Source organism: Ornithorhynchus anatinus, chromosome 2, assembly GCF_004115215.2.
Source record: "Ornithorhynchus anatinus isolate Pmale09 chromosome 2, mOrnAna1.pri.v4, whole genome shotgun sequence".
NCBI classification, from domain to species: domain Eukaryota; kingdom Metazoa; phylum Chordata; class Mammalia; order Monotremata; family Ornithorhynchidae; genus Ornithorhynchus; species Ornithorhynchus anatinus.
The window spans coordinates 44,958,122-44,971,786 of record NC_041729.1 but is presented as its reverse complement, the minus strand read 5'-3'; the positions used below and the strand labels follow the sequence as shown (position 1 = coordinate 44,971,786).

General features: G+C 39.5%; 1 protein-coding gene across 1 annotated transcript in view; it reads left to right on the top strand.

Moving 5' to 3' along the window:
- The window catches only part of LMTK2 (lemur tyrosine kinase 2), an 85,163-nt gene that overhangs the window by 28,012 nt on the left and 43,486 nt on the right, over positions 1–13,665 (top strand). The window contains exons 2-5 of the mRNA XM_029049866.2: positions 2,362–2,486; positions 6,465–6,609; positions 9,954–10,027; positions 12,988–13,106. Coding sequence (XP_028905699.1) covers positions 2,362–2,486; positions 6,465–6,609; positions 9,954–10,027; positions 12,988–13,106 — 463 coding nt within the window. The remainder of the gene's footprint in view (positions 1–2,361; positions 2,487–6,464; positions 6,610–9,953; positions 10,028–12,987; positions 13,107–13,665) is intronic.

The following is a 13,665-nucleotide window of genomic DNA, read 5'->3' as shown; positions in this document are numbered from 1 at the left end:
TTAGTACAGTGCTCTGCACATAGTAAGCGCTCAATAAATACTATTGAATGAATTGAGTGCTTTAAAGTCACTGGTATGGAGTTATTGTTAGATGCAGAGGTGGATGGGCAACCACTGGAGGCTCTTGAGGAGTGGGGAAACATGGCCTGAATGGTTTTGTAGAAAAATGATCTTTACAACAGAAAATGCAAAAATCAAGGTAGGATAGGATAACTGCTTGGATTAATGTGGTAGCAGTTTGGATGGAGAGGAAAGGGTGGATTTTGGTGTTGTAAAGTTGGAACCGATTGAATATGTGGGTTGAAAAAGAAGGAAGATTTGAGGATAATGTCAGGGTTAAAGGTTGTGAGGATGGTGGTGCTTTCTTTAGTGATAGTAAAGTCAGGGGGAAGACAGGGTTTGAGTAGGAAGATGAGTTATTTTTGACGTATTAAGTTTGAGATGTCGTTGGGATATCCAAATAGAGAAGTCCTGATGAAGTAGTTCTCCCACATATGTGTATTGTTGTTATGCATTCTGGATAGAACACTTGGGAAATTTGGATAGGTGCTTCCAACAACGCTCTCCTATCTGGATTGAACGTCGTATTGGATGAACTAGTTGTGAGCATGAACACAGCAATGGAAAGGATTTGCAGGCTCCTTGAAAGCAGTAATCATGTCTACTGATTTGTTTGAATTCTCCCAAGTTGGTATTTGTTAAACGCTTACTATGTGCAGAGCACTGTTTTAAGCGCTGGGGTAGATACAGGGTAATCATGTGGTCCCACATGGGGCTCACAGTCTTAATCCCCATTTTACAGATGAGGTAACTGAGGCCCAGAGAAATGAAGTGACTTGCCCACAGTCACACAGTGTTTAGTATAGGGCTTTCTGTTCGCAGTAAGGGCTTAATAAGAACTTTTGATATATTACATTTTTCCTTTATGTGGGATTTTTCGGGAACATAACCTAAATGTTATCGGAGAACTGACTATAACAGTCTTTTATGGTTGTATATATTCCTGCAACCTATTGTAGCACAGTGAGCAGTCAGTCAATTAATGGTATTCACTGAGCACTTACTTTGTAAAGCGCACTGTACTAAGCACTTGGGAGAATGCAATGCAACAGAATTAGCAGAGAGGACCTAGAGATCTAGTGGACCCGATATGGGCCCGGAATCCTGAAATTAACTCTGCCTCTGACATTCTGTGTGACCTTGAACAAATTACTGTAATGTATCTGAGCTTCATTTTTTTGTGTCTATAAAATGGGGCTGATAATGCCTGCCCCTCCCCGCCTCCCAGGAATATGCGAACAATAACACTAAATAAAATCAGGGCATATGTAGCTGCCCTTTATATTGAAGATGAAGCGATGGAGGGCAAGATGCACAAGTATGTCAATCAATCCATCAATCAGTGGTATTTATTTAGCACTTACTATTGAACACTGTACTGAGTGCGAGGGAGAGTATAATGCAGCAGAATTAGCGGACACATTCCCTGCCCACAACGAGTTTACAGTCACGATGTCTATGAAGACTGATGGGAGATGAGTGCATCCTGCTGAATTTTTGGCACTTACATATAGATCCTTATTGTGGAAATTGTGGTTTGACTCAGGTGGAGCTTGTTTCCGTTTTCCAGAGCACTGCTTGGTATCCCAGTATTTTCAGAACTTTTACTCAAGGAGAGCAGCGCATCACCTAGTAGCTGACTGCCAGGCTGGTGTGCCTGCTGCAGTGGTCTCTTAATAATCCACCATTGTTGCAAGTTCATTGTGTCTTAATGTCCCTTGTTTTGGCATCATGGTTTGCATGATCCCTCTTTGAAGTGCATATGTGACAGCTGTATAAGTTTGTTCCATGTCCTGGCCAGCAGAGTTGAGTTGCTGCGAAAAAAGTAATCATTATTATGTACCAGATGATCCTTTTAACTGGCAAGAGCCCGCTTTGTCCTAGTGGTGTATTTTTGTAGATTTCATTGTCCGCATATGGGCATTTTACTTTTGAAAGAAGGCCAGGCATACCTCATGGTCAAAATTTCATTTTCCATTATTTGTGAATTGTGTATAGTATATACAAAGAGCCAGCAAAATTGGGATCAAAGGGAATGCAGCAGTGGCTGAGTCCTTAAGGAATCCCATTTCAGTTCAAAGGTCATATGAAACTTGAAAAATGCAACCAGTTAAGTAGGGCCTGTTGCTCAAAGGAAGCTGATGAAGAATTTCTAGTAAGGGGTAATTGAAAGTTGCCTCTCCTTAGCGATCATTGACCACCTGGTGTGATTCATGTCTGGAGAGAAATGTAAATATGTTGAAGTTGAATGGAAATGTTAACTGCATCGTCCCTTACCTCTGTTTGTCTCTCTCTTCCTAGGGGAAATAGCTGCTGCTGAAGTTTCCTTCTCGTTTGTGATTCTGACCGTATGCAGTTTGTTAGCGTTGGTAGTGTTGATTGTCAACTGCGTATCCTGCTGCAAAGATCCCGAAATAGACTTCAAGGTGAGCATTCAAGATACAAAGAGTCAAATTAGACTCCTCAAGTGGACTTCTGTAATGGCTTTTTCACTAAAACTGTAGAAAACAATCTTACAAAGCATGATATTCATGGTGGTTTTTCTCCCAAAGAAGGAATAAAGAATTTTTTTATGAGTCAGTTAACTTTTGGGGGAAGATGTTAAATTGGTGAAAAGTTGATTGGCAAAGTATTTCTTGCAATCTTGATTTGGCACATTGATCTTTATGAAGAAGTATATTTTTAAAGACCATTGTATTTTGTGGGACCAACCCCATGGAACAAGGCTTTTGTTTTTGTCCCTTCAGCTCTTTGGGTAAATAGGCAACTGTTACTAGCCATTCCCAATCCCATCTCTTGGAGCTATAAAGAGGTGGAAGGGGAACCACGATGGCAGCTCCACCTGTATCGTGTTCCGTGTCTGAACAATTTTGTGGTGACCTGATGGCGCTTCCATCCGAGATCCCCCAACTAGTAGTGTGCTGTGATTTGAGATACTGCCAGGAGTCAATCAGTTGATCAGTGATATTTATTGAGTGCTTACTGTGTGCAGACTGAGGGCCACCAGTTCAAATTATGTGACCTCCTCAATTTTGAGTGAGGAAGGTTCCCTTTAATTAAGACATCAAGGTAATGATTTGATTAATTACTAGAACTACCTTCTAGTGTGACTGGGGTTTGTTGAAGTATTCCCATTCTCCTAGTTTTGTCAGAAGGCAAAATTTAAAATGGAGAAATGGGGTTATGGTTTGAGTATACTCTTCAGTGATGGCAGATGAGGAGAAAGGAGAAGGTTAAGGACTTTAAGGAAAATACCAGCAATGTTGCTGTTTCTAGAGCAGTATTATTTAGGGACCCAGTTGTGACCAGTGTTGATTCTTAATATCAGTCTCCCTCTGATCTTTCTCAGAATCATTTGTTCACAGCATTCCTGCCTACTTTTTATGTTGGATCTGTGTGTTAATCAAATGTTAGGGTGTAAACCCCCCGGCCTGTAAGCTCACTGTGGGCAGGAAATGTGCATGTTACCTCCCAAGAGCCTAGTACAGTGCGTTGTGCACAGTAAGCACTCAATAAATATGATTGACTGGAGGCCAGGGTTCTTGACTACTAGCTCCATTGTACCCTCCCAAGCGCTTAGCTCTGCTCATACTAGGCACTCAATAAATACTATTGTTGCTAAACATATCTCCTTTCTTCCTGTTTCTGCATGTCTTCTCTCCTCTACTTCAAATCTGTCAATGGCATTGGAGCTTCTTTGTAGCTGAAAGAAGGGCTTGCTATAAAACTTTTCTGCTCTGTAAAAATATTTTTCATTCCTCTTTTGAATAATGAATCACTCATCTTCACTGCTAGTCCCAAAAATTTGTGTCCAGTCAGGAATACTAGCGTGTTGGCAACCTGAATCTTTTTGGTAGCACTGGTGTACTTTTTAAAAATTATTTGTGGTAGCGAGCAATCTATGCCGGAGCTCTTCCCGTTCTTGTCTTATGCTGTCGAGTCGTCTCTGACGCGCTGACACAACAGACACATCTCTCCCAGAACGCCGTGCCTCCATCTGCGGTCATTCTGGTAGTTTATCCGTAGAATTTTCTTGGTAAAAATATGGAAGTGGTTTACCATTGCCTTTTTCCATGCGGGTCACTTGAGCCTCCACCCTCAACTCTCTCCCATGCTGCTCTTGTGCAGAAAAAGGGGAGTTTTGACTTGTAGCAGATTGCCTTCCACGCACTAACCACTGGCCAAGCTAGGAATGGAAGGGGTAGGCCTCTGCTTGACTCCCCCTCCCGTAGTCGAGACTATCAGAGTACTGGAAACTCTCCAGGTGCTACCCTGAGAGGGGTCTTCCCGGTACCCACAGATAATTGAAAGTTAGTGGTTTGGGACTTATTCCAGAGGGTATTACAAGGAGCCTTATGTGCCTTTTTAGATCTGAGATCATTATTGGCTCTTCTTCAGCTTGTAAAGCTATGCCAGTTGCAGTAATATCAGTTTAAGCATGCTCCAGTCTTCTGTTGAATTCTTCAGGGTTTGCTTTGAATTTGTCAATCGCTGAAGTGTATTTTTTTTCTCTCCAAGGCACTCTATTTTTTGACACACCAAAATTATGGGAGACATTCTTATGGGAGGAGGTGGATGGAGTCAACATAACCTTTAAACCGAAGAGTTTATGGCCACCTGGAGGGCAAATGAGCAAATCCCTCTGTTCACAGAAGTTTACATAACAAAACTGTAGTGCTTTGTCCTGTCTACCTAATATTATAAATTATTCATTTATATTCAATCATTCAATAGTATTTATTGAACGCTTACTGTGTGCAGAGCACTAATGTCTCCCTCTCCCTCTATACTGTAAGCTTGTTGTGGGCAAGGAACATATCTGGCAACTCTGTTGTATTGCACTCTCCCAAGCGCTTAGGGGGCTCTGTATAGTAAGCACTCAGTAAATGCTATTGATGATGATATAGGTGGAGTTCATTTAAAATTAGGGTGAGAGTCAGCTGGCGGTACTCTAAGGCATCCAAGAATTGTATTTCACAGATTGTTTCCTTTGCCCTTTTAATTCATTGAGGCAGTTGAATTGTAGTCTTCAGAGTAAGTTAAAAATTCAGGAAGATAATTTTTTGGATGAGGTGGGATTTAAAGGTAGTACTTCTTATAGAAGATGGCGGGATCTTGATTTCTGCTTTAGCATTAATTTAGACCACAAAATGATTTTAAACTAAGCCTGAAATTGTGATACACCAAACCTTAATGGCTGAGTAGGGGGATAAAGTGAAAATAGTCTGATCAAAGTCTCTCCTAATTTTTTAAAAAATGCCCTTTCCAAAAATTCTCAAGTTTTGGGAATGTTAATTAAGCTTAAATGCTGTATGATCATCGTAAACACTTCACACTAGTTATTATCGTTCCGTTCTTGACAGTTTCTAAGGAAACGCCTGTGATAATCACTGTAGTCATCTTTGCACGTTGTTCGTCTCAAAAGAAATGGTGCCATCCTGTTCATATAAGGGGCTTTCTAAATTTGCTGTGTTAAAGTCAACAATTTTGACAATCATAAGTTAAATATTAACAGGAATTATGTTACTGTTTTAATGTGAAAACAACTAAAATTGTAATATCAGCTACTTCAAAATGAACCACAAATGAGTGAAGATATAAGCGTGAATGTTCAAGGCAAGAGCAGAGTTTTGGTTTCTTAACTCAAATTAATCACTGGTATTTGAGTACTTACTGTGTGCAGAGCACTGTACCAAGCCCTTGGGAGAGTACAAATAACAGAATTGGTTGGTAGACACGTTTTCTGCCCAGAATGAATTAGGTTGCAGTCCAAAGTGGAAAAAATGGGTATTTGGAACATTCTGGTAACATTCACTAAGTATAGTTATCATATATTCACTGAATGTATATAACTAGCTCTTTTGAAATTCACTTTTTTGGAAGCTGGAGTGAACCGATTCATAGTGCTGTTTAAGTTAAATTCAGTGTTGACTCCTGTGTATTGTGCTCTCCCAGTTGCTTAATACAGTGGTCCGTACACAATAAGCACTCAGTCAATACCACCGATTGATTAAATCAGTTTCCGGCCAGTATAAGATTTTGTGTATAAAATTATCATGGACTTTTTATTTAGCTGACAGTGTGACAGTCACAACTGGAGAGGTGGGGAGAGACGAGTTTGAGTAGAGCACAAGCTGAAAGGAATCAAATGCAGGGCAAAGCTTACTCTAGCCTTTAGGCAGGACTTTCTGACAACTGGACTTGCCCCATTTCATGAAATACCACATGATTCAGTGCAGCACGCTGTAATGACAGGTACCCTACACCACACACTATTGTACAGCTCTGTTGGAAAGTCAATAATATTCTTATTCTTTTAATGTTTTCCAGTACAAATTAGGTGTAATCTAAGGTGTGTTTGTGCTATTGCGTTCACTTAATTACTTTTTCTCCCCCCTCTGTAGGAGTTTGAAGATAATTTTGATGATGAAATAGATTTTACACCACCAGCAGAAGATACACCCTCTGTTCAATCCCCAGCAGAAGTTTTTACACTATCTGTTCCCAATATTTCTTTACCAGCTCCATCTCAGTGTCAGCCTTCTAATGGTAACGTGCAATATTTTATGAGTGTCAAGTTTTCACTGTTTTTGGTTAAAATAACTCTTTTTTTGTGTGGTGAGATGCAGTAATCCATGAAAATGTTTTAGTCATTCTGTTTATAGTCATTCTGTTTTCCTGTCTTAGAAAAACAAAACAAAATACAAAAAAACTACTGCAGAGGAAATGTACCGAGGAGGGAAAAAAAGAAATGAAAGTTGTGATTTAAGTACAAATTACATGTGTAGCTTTTATGATTTGATTCCTAAACTGGAACAATGAATAGAATTGTACTTGTTTTGAACAGATCAATCAATAGTATTTATTGAGCACTAAATAAGTGCAGAGCACTATACTAAGCGCTTGGGAGAGTACAATGCAGCAGAATAAGAGAATTTCTATAAGTGCTGTGGTGTTGGGGATGGGGTGAATATCATATGTCCAAAGGTCATTGATCCAAGTGCATAGACGACACAGAAAGGAGAGCAAGCCGGGAATAAAGTCTTAATCAAGGAAGGCCTCCTGGAGATGGACCCTAATGATTCGAGGGTGGAGAGAGTAGTGTCTGATATATATGGAGAGGGAGGGAGTTCCAGGCCAGAGGGAGGATGAGGGAAAGTGGTCGGTGGCAAGACAGACGAGATCGGGGTATAGTGACTAAGCTGATGCTAGAGGTGCGGAGTGTGCTGGCTGGACTGTACTGGGAGATGAGTCAGGTGACTGTAAGCCCATCAAACGGCAGGGACTGTCTCTATCTGTTGCCGACTTGTGCATCCCAAGCGCTTAGTACAGTGCTCTGCACATAGTAAGTGCTCAATAAATACTATTGAATGAAATACTATTGAATGAAAGAAGTTGGATGGGGCGAGCTGACTGATTGCTATAAAACCACTGGTAAAGAGTTTCAGTTTGATGTGGAGGTAGATGGGCCAACCACTGGAGATTCTTGAGGAGTGAGGAAATGTGGACTGAACGTTTTTGTTGAAAAATGATCCAAGCAGCAGAGTGAAGTACGAACTGGAGTGGAGAGAGACGGGAGGCCAGAAGGTCAGCGAGGAGGCAGTTGCAGTAATCAGGTCAGGATAGGATAAGTGCTTGGATCAGCATGGAAGCAGTTTGGATGGAGAGGAAAGGGCAGGTTTTAGCAATGTGATTAAGGTAGAACCGACAGGGTTTTGTGACAAATTGTGACAGGGTATGAGAAAGATGAGTCAAGGACAATGCCATCGTTATGGTGTTGTGAGATAGAGAGTGTAGTTGAATTGTCTACAGTGATGGGAAAGACAGGGAGAGGTCAGGATTTGGATGGGAAGATAAGGAGTTCAGTTTTGGACATGTTTAATATGAGGATCATCTCTCTTTTGTTGTTGCCATTAGTTTTGCTTCTTTCAAGTCCCCATTGCTGTCAATAGCTTTCTTTCTAGGATGCGAAACTGATTATGGTGGATGTGCTTGCCAGGCAAATCTTTGGCTCCATGGCACCATAAACATCCTGAAGTATAGGCAAGTTTGAGCTTATTTTGCTTACTGGGTTGGAAATAGCATATGATGACAGTTGGTCCAAGAAGTGATGATAGTGATGTAGGTAGAAGTATCCTAAGGTTTTTCCCTTCCCTCTTGCAAGAAGCTGTTGTGAGAATACATGGGATTTAGAGGGCAAATACATGAAACTGATTAGATGAATTAAACCTTAGGAGAGAATACAATAAACAGCATTTAAAATATGACCACCTACTTGTAAATTTGTGGTTTTTTATTCTAGTAGTCAGTTGCTTGCCTGGTTTAACTTTTTAAAGGACAAACAGTAACAATAATAATAATAATAAATGTGGTATTTAAGTGCTTGCTATATGCCAAGCACTGTACTAAGAACTGGGGCAGATATGAAATAATCAGGACCCAGATGGAATCACATTCTAGGTGGGAGAACAGTTATTAAATGCTCATTTTGTGGATGAGGGAACTGAGGCACAGTGAAGTTAAGTGACTTACCCAGGGTCACACAACAGACAAGGGGCAGGGCCAGGATTAGAACCCGGCTCCTCTGACTCCTAGACCAGTGCTCTTCCCACTAGACCAGGCTGCTTCTCTAAAAACAAGGCTTTAGGGTGTGAAAATATTTTGGCAAATAGCAATTTGTAGATGAGCCCATTCGTTTTAGCCACAGTATAACTGGTGTTGTGTGACTGTTTTATTTAAAACATTTTATTTTATCCGATGGGTCTGTTCCAAAAAAAGTCTCAGAAATGCTGTTCAGGTTTTAGAAGATTAGTCTTAAAAGAACTTATGATTTATTCGTTTGATTGTGTATAGGACCTTGGATTCCACACCACACCCAAAATGTGTCCAAAAAACAGCTTCTGAGCATGAATGACAAGGTTTACGCTTCATTTTCCTTTCCTAACTTCGTGCCCCCAAAAGTCAAATTAAAGGAACAGAATGGCAAATAAATCACACTGTCATGGATCATTTCATACCGGTTCAAGCAGTTCTTTCAGACCAAGTCTGAGTGATCCATAAATTAGGCTGTTCCTCAGTTGGATAGACATTTTAGAATTTTAGGAATAATGTGGCCTCTCCCTCGTCTAAAATAAAATCCACGTGACGGAGACCACTGAAAATACTTCCAACACTACAGGAATTAACAATAGTAGTAGAGGAAATATATAGGAAGCATGAACACGAAATTCATCTGAGCTCCCTGCCCTTTGCCGAATGCGTCATAAATGGAAATTTCTCAGGGAATTTTTTTGTTGATCTTATTCAATCTTGGGTGTTTAATTGTTGAAAATATAGATACATTACAAACGTACTATAGTCACCCAAATTTTTATAATTGTGTGGTAATGTGCACTTCAGATTCTCATGGTATTGGGTTCATTTTTAGAATAATCCAAATTAACTGTTTTATTTAACCAGTTTATATTGTAACATGCTTGCCATTGTAAGTGCTAATTTTTCATTTTAAGTATGGAGGGGGAAAGTGGGTAGCATATTTAGGGGAGAATGGGGACAGGGAAGGGGTAGGCTTCAAAGAGTTTTCAGGCTAGAAAGCCACCATTTTGGGCCTTTTCATCCTGATTGGAAACTCAGGTCTTGTCAGAGTTTTGGGAAGAGCAGGGATGAGAATCCAGCTCAAAACCCCCCACAAAACTATAAGGGTGATCTCTTCTATTGCCCCTACAGAGGGGGCCTCTTCACTTGCTAGATGTGTTTCATATTTGCCCTATTTTGGTATTTTACTGCAATGTTAGCACAAATACAAGAAGATAATTTCTACTGCACATGGATTGTTATTTTTGCCATTGTGGCATTATTTTTTGCTTCATATTTGTTTTTCTTTCCTTTAACAGAGGGATTGAAGTCTCAAATTGCCCGCCAGAGTCTAAACTATATCCAGGAAATTGGAAATGGCTGGTTTGGGAAGGTGAAATTTTATTGTTTATTAATCAGTGATCCCTTCTTTTTGTAGATCTCCCATTGAATTCTACCATCAAAGTGATTAGGAAAAGTATATTTGAACAATGTGCTCCATTTCCTGATATTGTAGAATTATCCCCCAAATTCTTTGTGTCTTTTTCTAGTTATTTTGAATATGTGAACTGTGAGGGTTTTCATAGTATTCACAATAGTTTCTGATTCTTTCTTGGTTCGTGTCCTCCTTCTCTGTGTTGTTTATTGAGCTGCTGTACTACAGAGTGTTACGGTAATCATATTTGTTAAGCACTGAGATGTGTCAAAACTCTAAATGCTAGGTTAGATGCAAATCAATCAGGTCAGACACAGTCCCTGCCCCAGTGGGGCTCACAGTCTAAATAGGAGGAAGAACATATGTTGAAGCTCCATTATATAGATGAGGAAACTAAGGCTCAGAGAAATTGACTTCCCCAAGATGTCACAGCAGGCAAGTGGCAGAGCCAGGTTTAGAACCCAGGTTCTCCAGTCCCAGGCCCGTGCTCTTGACACTAAGCCACATATTTAGACAAGTGTTGATAGGATTAAAGTTGCTAAGGGCGGGTATTGTGAATTTATGGGGGAAATCTTCCTGAGGAAGTGGGATGCAGAGATGTGGTCTGGTGGATTTGTAGAAGGGAGGGAGTTCCAGACCAGGTAAACTGTGAGATAGGATTAGAGGAGAGAACTGAAAGTGAAATATTTGGAGAACGTCGGAAGAGCAAAGAATATGAGCTGGGGAGCAGTGGGTAGAGAGGGGGCGATATGTAAGATGGAGCGATTTGAAGTCAGTAGTAAGAAACTCTGCTTGATGCCGAGTGAGATGACTAACCATTGGAGGTTTTTGAGGAGTGGAGGGGTGTATACTGATCTGTGCAGCAGCAGGGAGCATGGACAGGAGTGAAGAGAGCTGGAGGCAGGGAGACCACGACGTGGCTGTTATTAAACTCTAAAAATACTTCCATATCATTGAATTAGAGTTGGAAGGTCTTTGAGAGATCATCAGGTTCTGTACTCTGCCTCCACACAGATAAATAACAAAATCATTCTGGGCAGATAACTATATCCTCTCTGTGAACTTCTCTCAGGATGGAAACTACAAACTGTCCCAATGATTCGAAGTGTCCTGGTTGGGCGAAGAGGAATGAACTAGATTATTGTTTGAGGTCTCTTCTGGCTTTCTGATTCTGTGGTTCTTAAAAAAGATTCCTGACCCAGAACGCAACTTAGAGTAGTTTCTCACTACAGTTCCTGTGTTTATTACAACTTCCAGTGACTAGAAAATTATGAAAATAAAACTTGTGAAAAAGCACTTTACAGGACCCTAATTTACTTAACCTTTCACGTGTTGATTTCACCAATCCCCTCATCATTTTTATTATAGTCCGTATACTAAAAACTTTCTTCTTTTTATTCTGATTATATCTAAATGTACACATTTCAAACTAAAATTCAGTTGTGTCTTAGATGAATGTCATTTTAATATGCTGTCAGGTACTTCTCCAAATTGCATAAACCTTTTCTGGTTATTTCTGAAATTACAAACATTTTACTTATTGCCTACTCTAATTTTGCACATCTCTTGGGATTACTGTTTTCATTAAGTGGTTCTCCTCCACCATACTCTTTTGCCAGGTCTGATTCTATTTGGATTTTTCTGCCTTCATCATTCTTTATATTGTGTTTCTCCTTTCTGTTGTTCACATTGTGTAATAGATATGACTAAATATGCCGCCTTAAATGTCATATTTCCATAATGTTACAAGTATAAAATAGACCCTAACAGTGGTTCTCTAGCAACCTGTTATACCAACCCAATCTAAACCAATTTACATTTTTATTTTAAAGAAATTTTCCACTGACCTTGCTTTAAAAATAGACAAAAATGGTGGGAAATATACTTGTTGATTTTTGAGTTGTTTCTTGTTGTTATGGGAGTGACTTTTCCTCTTGCCTTCTGTTATCCATTTTCCCTGCTTGACAATACTGTATATAGTCAGATGGGATCTCTCTCTTTTTTGAAAATTGTGTTATGTAGAGGTCTTTTGCTTCTTTTGCTGTTTGTGTTTTATTACTTTAAAGAACTAGCTTATGACTCAGTACATTTATAAGCAAATTCTCTTAAACCCCTTAGCACATTTTTACTGCCCTGCTATTTTCCTTGCAAGCCATAGATTTATTTAGTCTCCTAACCTTCTATTTCCAGGATACTAATAACAGTTTATCTAACTAATTTGTGGGAACTAAGAATGTATTTTTAAAAGAGGCTTTTTTATTGCTTTCTCTAATCGCCTTTATATTAGTGTAATTGATGTGCTTTCATTTTATTGTCCTGAATTCAGGTAGATTGTGGATATTTTACTCTGTTGATGTGTCCTCAGTTCATTCTCTACTACTTTCAGAGGGAGAGGGGGAACAATCATATTTTGCTAAAAAATTTAGTCCAAAATGCAGATCTTTGGAATACAATTTTTTTAAAAAACCATAGGCCAACCAAATTCCTGATGCTGTGTCCACATAATAATAATAGTACCTCAGTTTCTTATAATTTTATTTGCAAAGCTCATTCACATCAGATAATTCATTTGTTTGGTCCTAATAGTCCCATTGAGGTAGCAAAAGGCATTTGGGATTTAAATCCCATTTCCTCTCTTTATAAGGAAAGAATCTAACTTTCAAAACGCAGTTCATTTGAAATCATTTTGACAAAATTATTTTTATTAGTTTTTATTTGTTCCTTTCTGAAAGAAGGAAATGCAAACTTGAAATTTGTTTTTAAGTGGTGCTCTATAAATGATCAGAAAACTACTATCCCCTGTTCTTAATTGCTTTAGTACTTTTTAAATTCCAAATTGCAGTATACTAGCAGAAAAACAAGCTTCCTCTTCCATTTATTGGAAACCATATAAAGAGAAGTTGTTCTTTTGTTTCCAGGTTCTGCTTGGAGAGATCTATACCGGCTCCAGTGTAGCAAGAGTAATTGTGAAGGAACTAAAAGCAAGTGCAAGTCCCAAGGAACAAGATTACTTTTTGAAAAATGGAGAGCCTTATTAGTAAGTGAAATGCATTTTTTTTCAAAGAAGTTATACAAATACTTCGTAGGAAGGAATTTTCATGGGTGATTCACTGCATATACAGTAAGTTGGTTAGAATGATCGGATTGATATTCAGATCCAAATTTCTGGTGTTTCATTGATCTAAATTCACTTTTTTCTATATTAAATTTTCTTCTCTCCTTTGCTTTTGGAATATGATGGCCCAAGATAGTATGTCTGGCGGGTCTTGATGGTATCCCAGTTACCCTGGCCCTACTCAAGTGTATGGGGACAGTCTTAGGGGGCTTGTTGTTGTCCCTTGTGGGATCCAGGCTGGCACAGGTCCATAATCTCATTTTATGGAATTGCAGAGTCCTAGTTTTCCTTCTCTCGTTTTCCCCTTTTCCTCCCCTCTCAGGCATCTCCCACTTAGCCTCCTCATACCCAACAGAGGGATGGAAAGAATCATCTGTGTGTTGGGTTATGTGCGCTTCTTCCACCCTGTAGACCAAGCTTGTCATGGGCAGAGAATGTGTCTACCAACTATTTTAGACTGTGCTCTCCCAAGCTCTTAGTA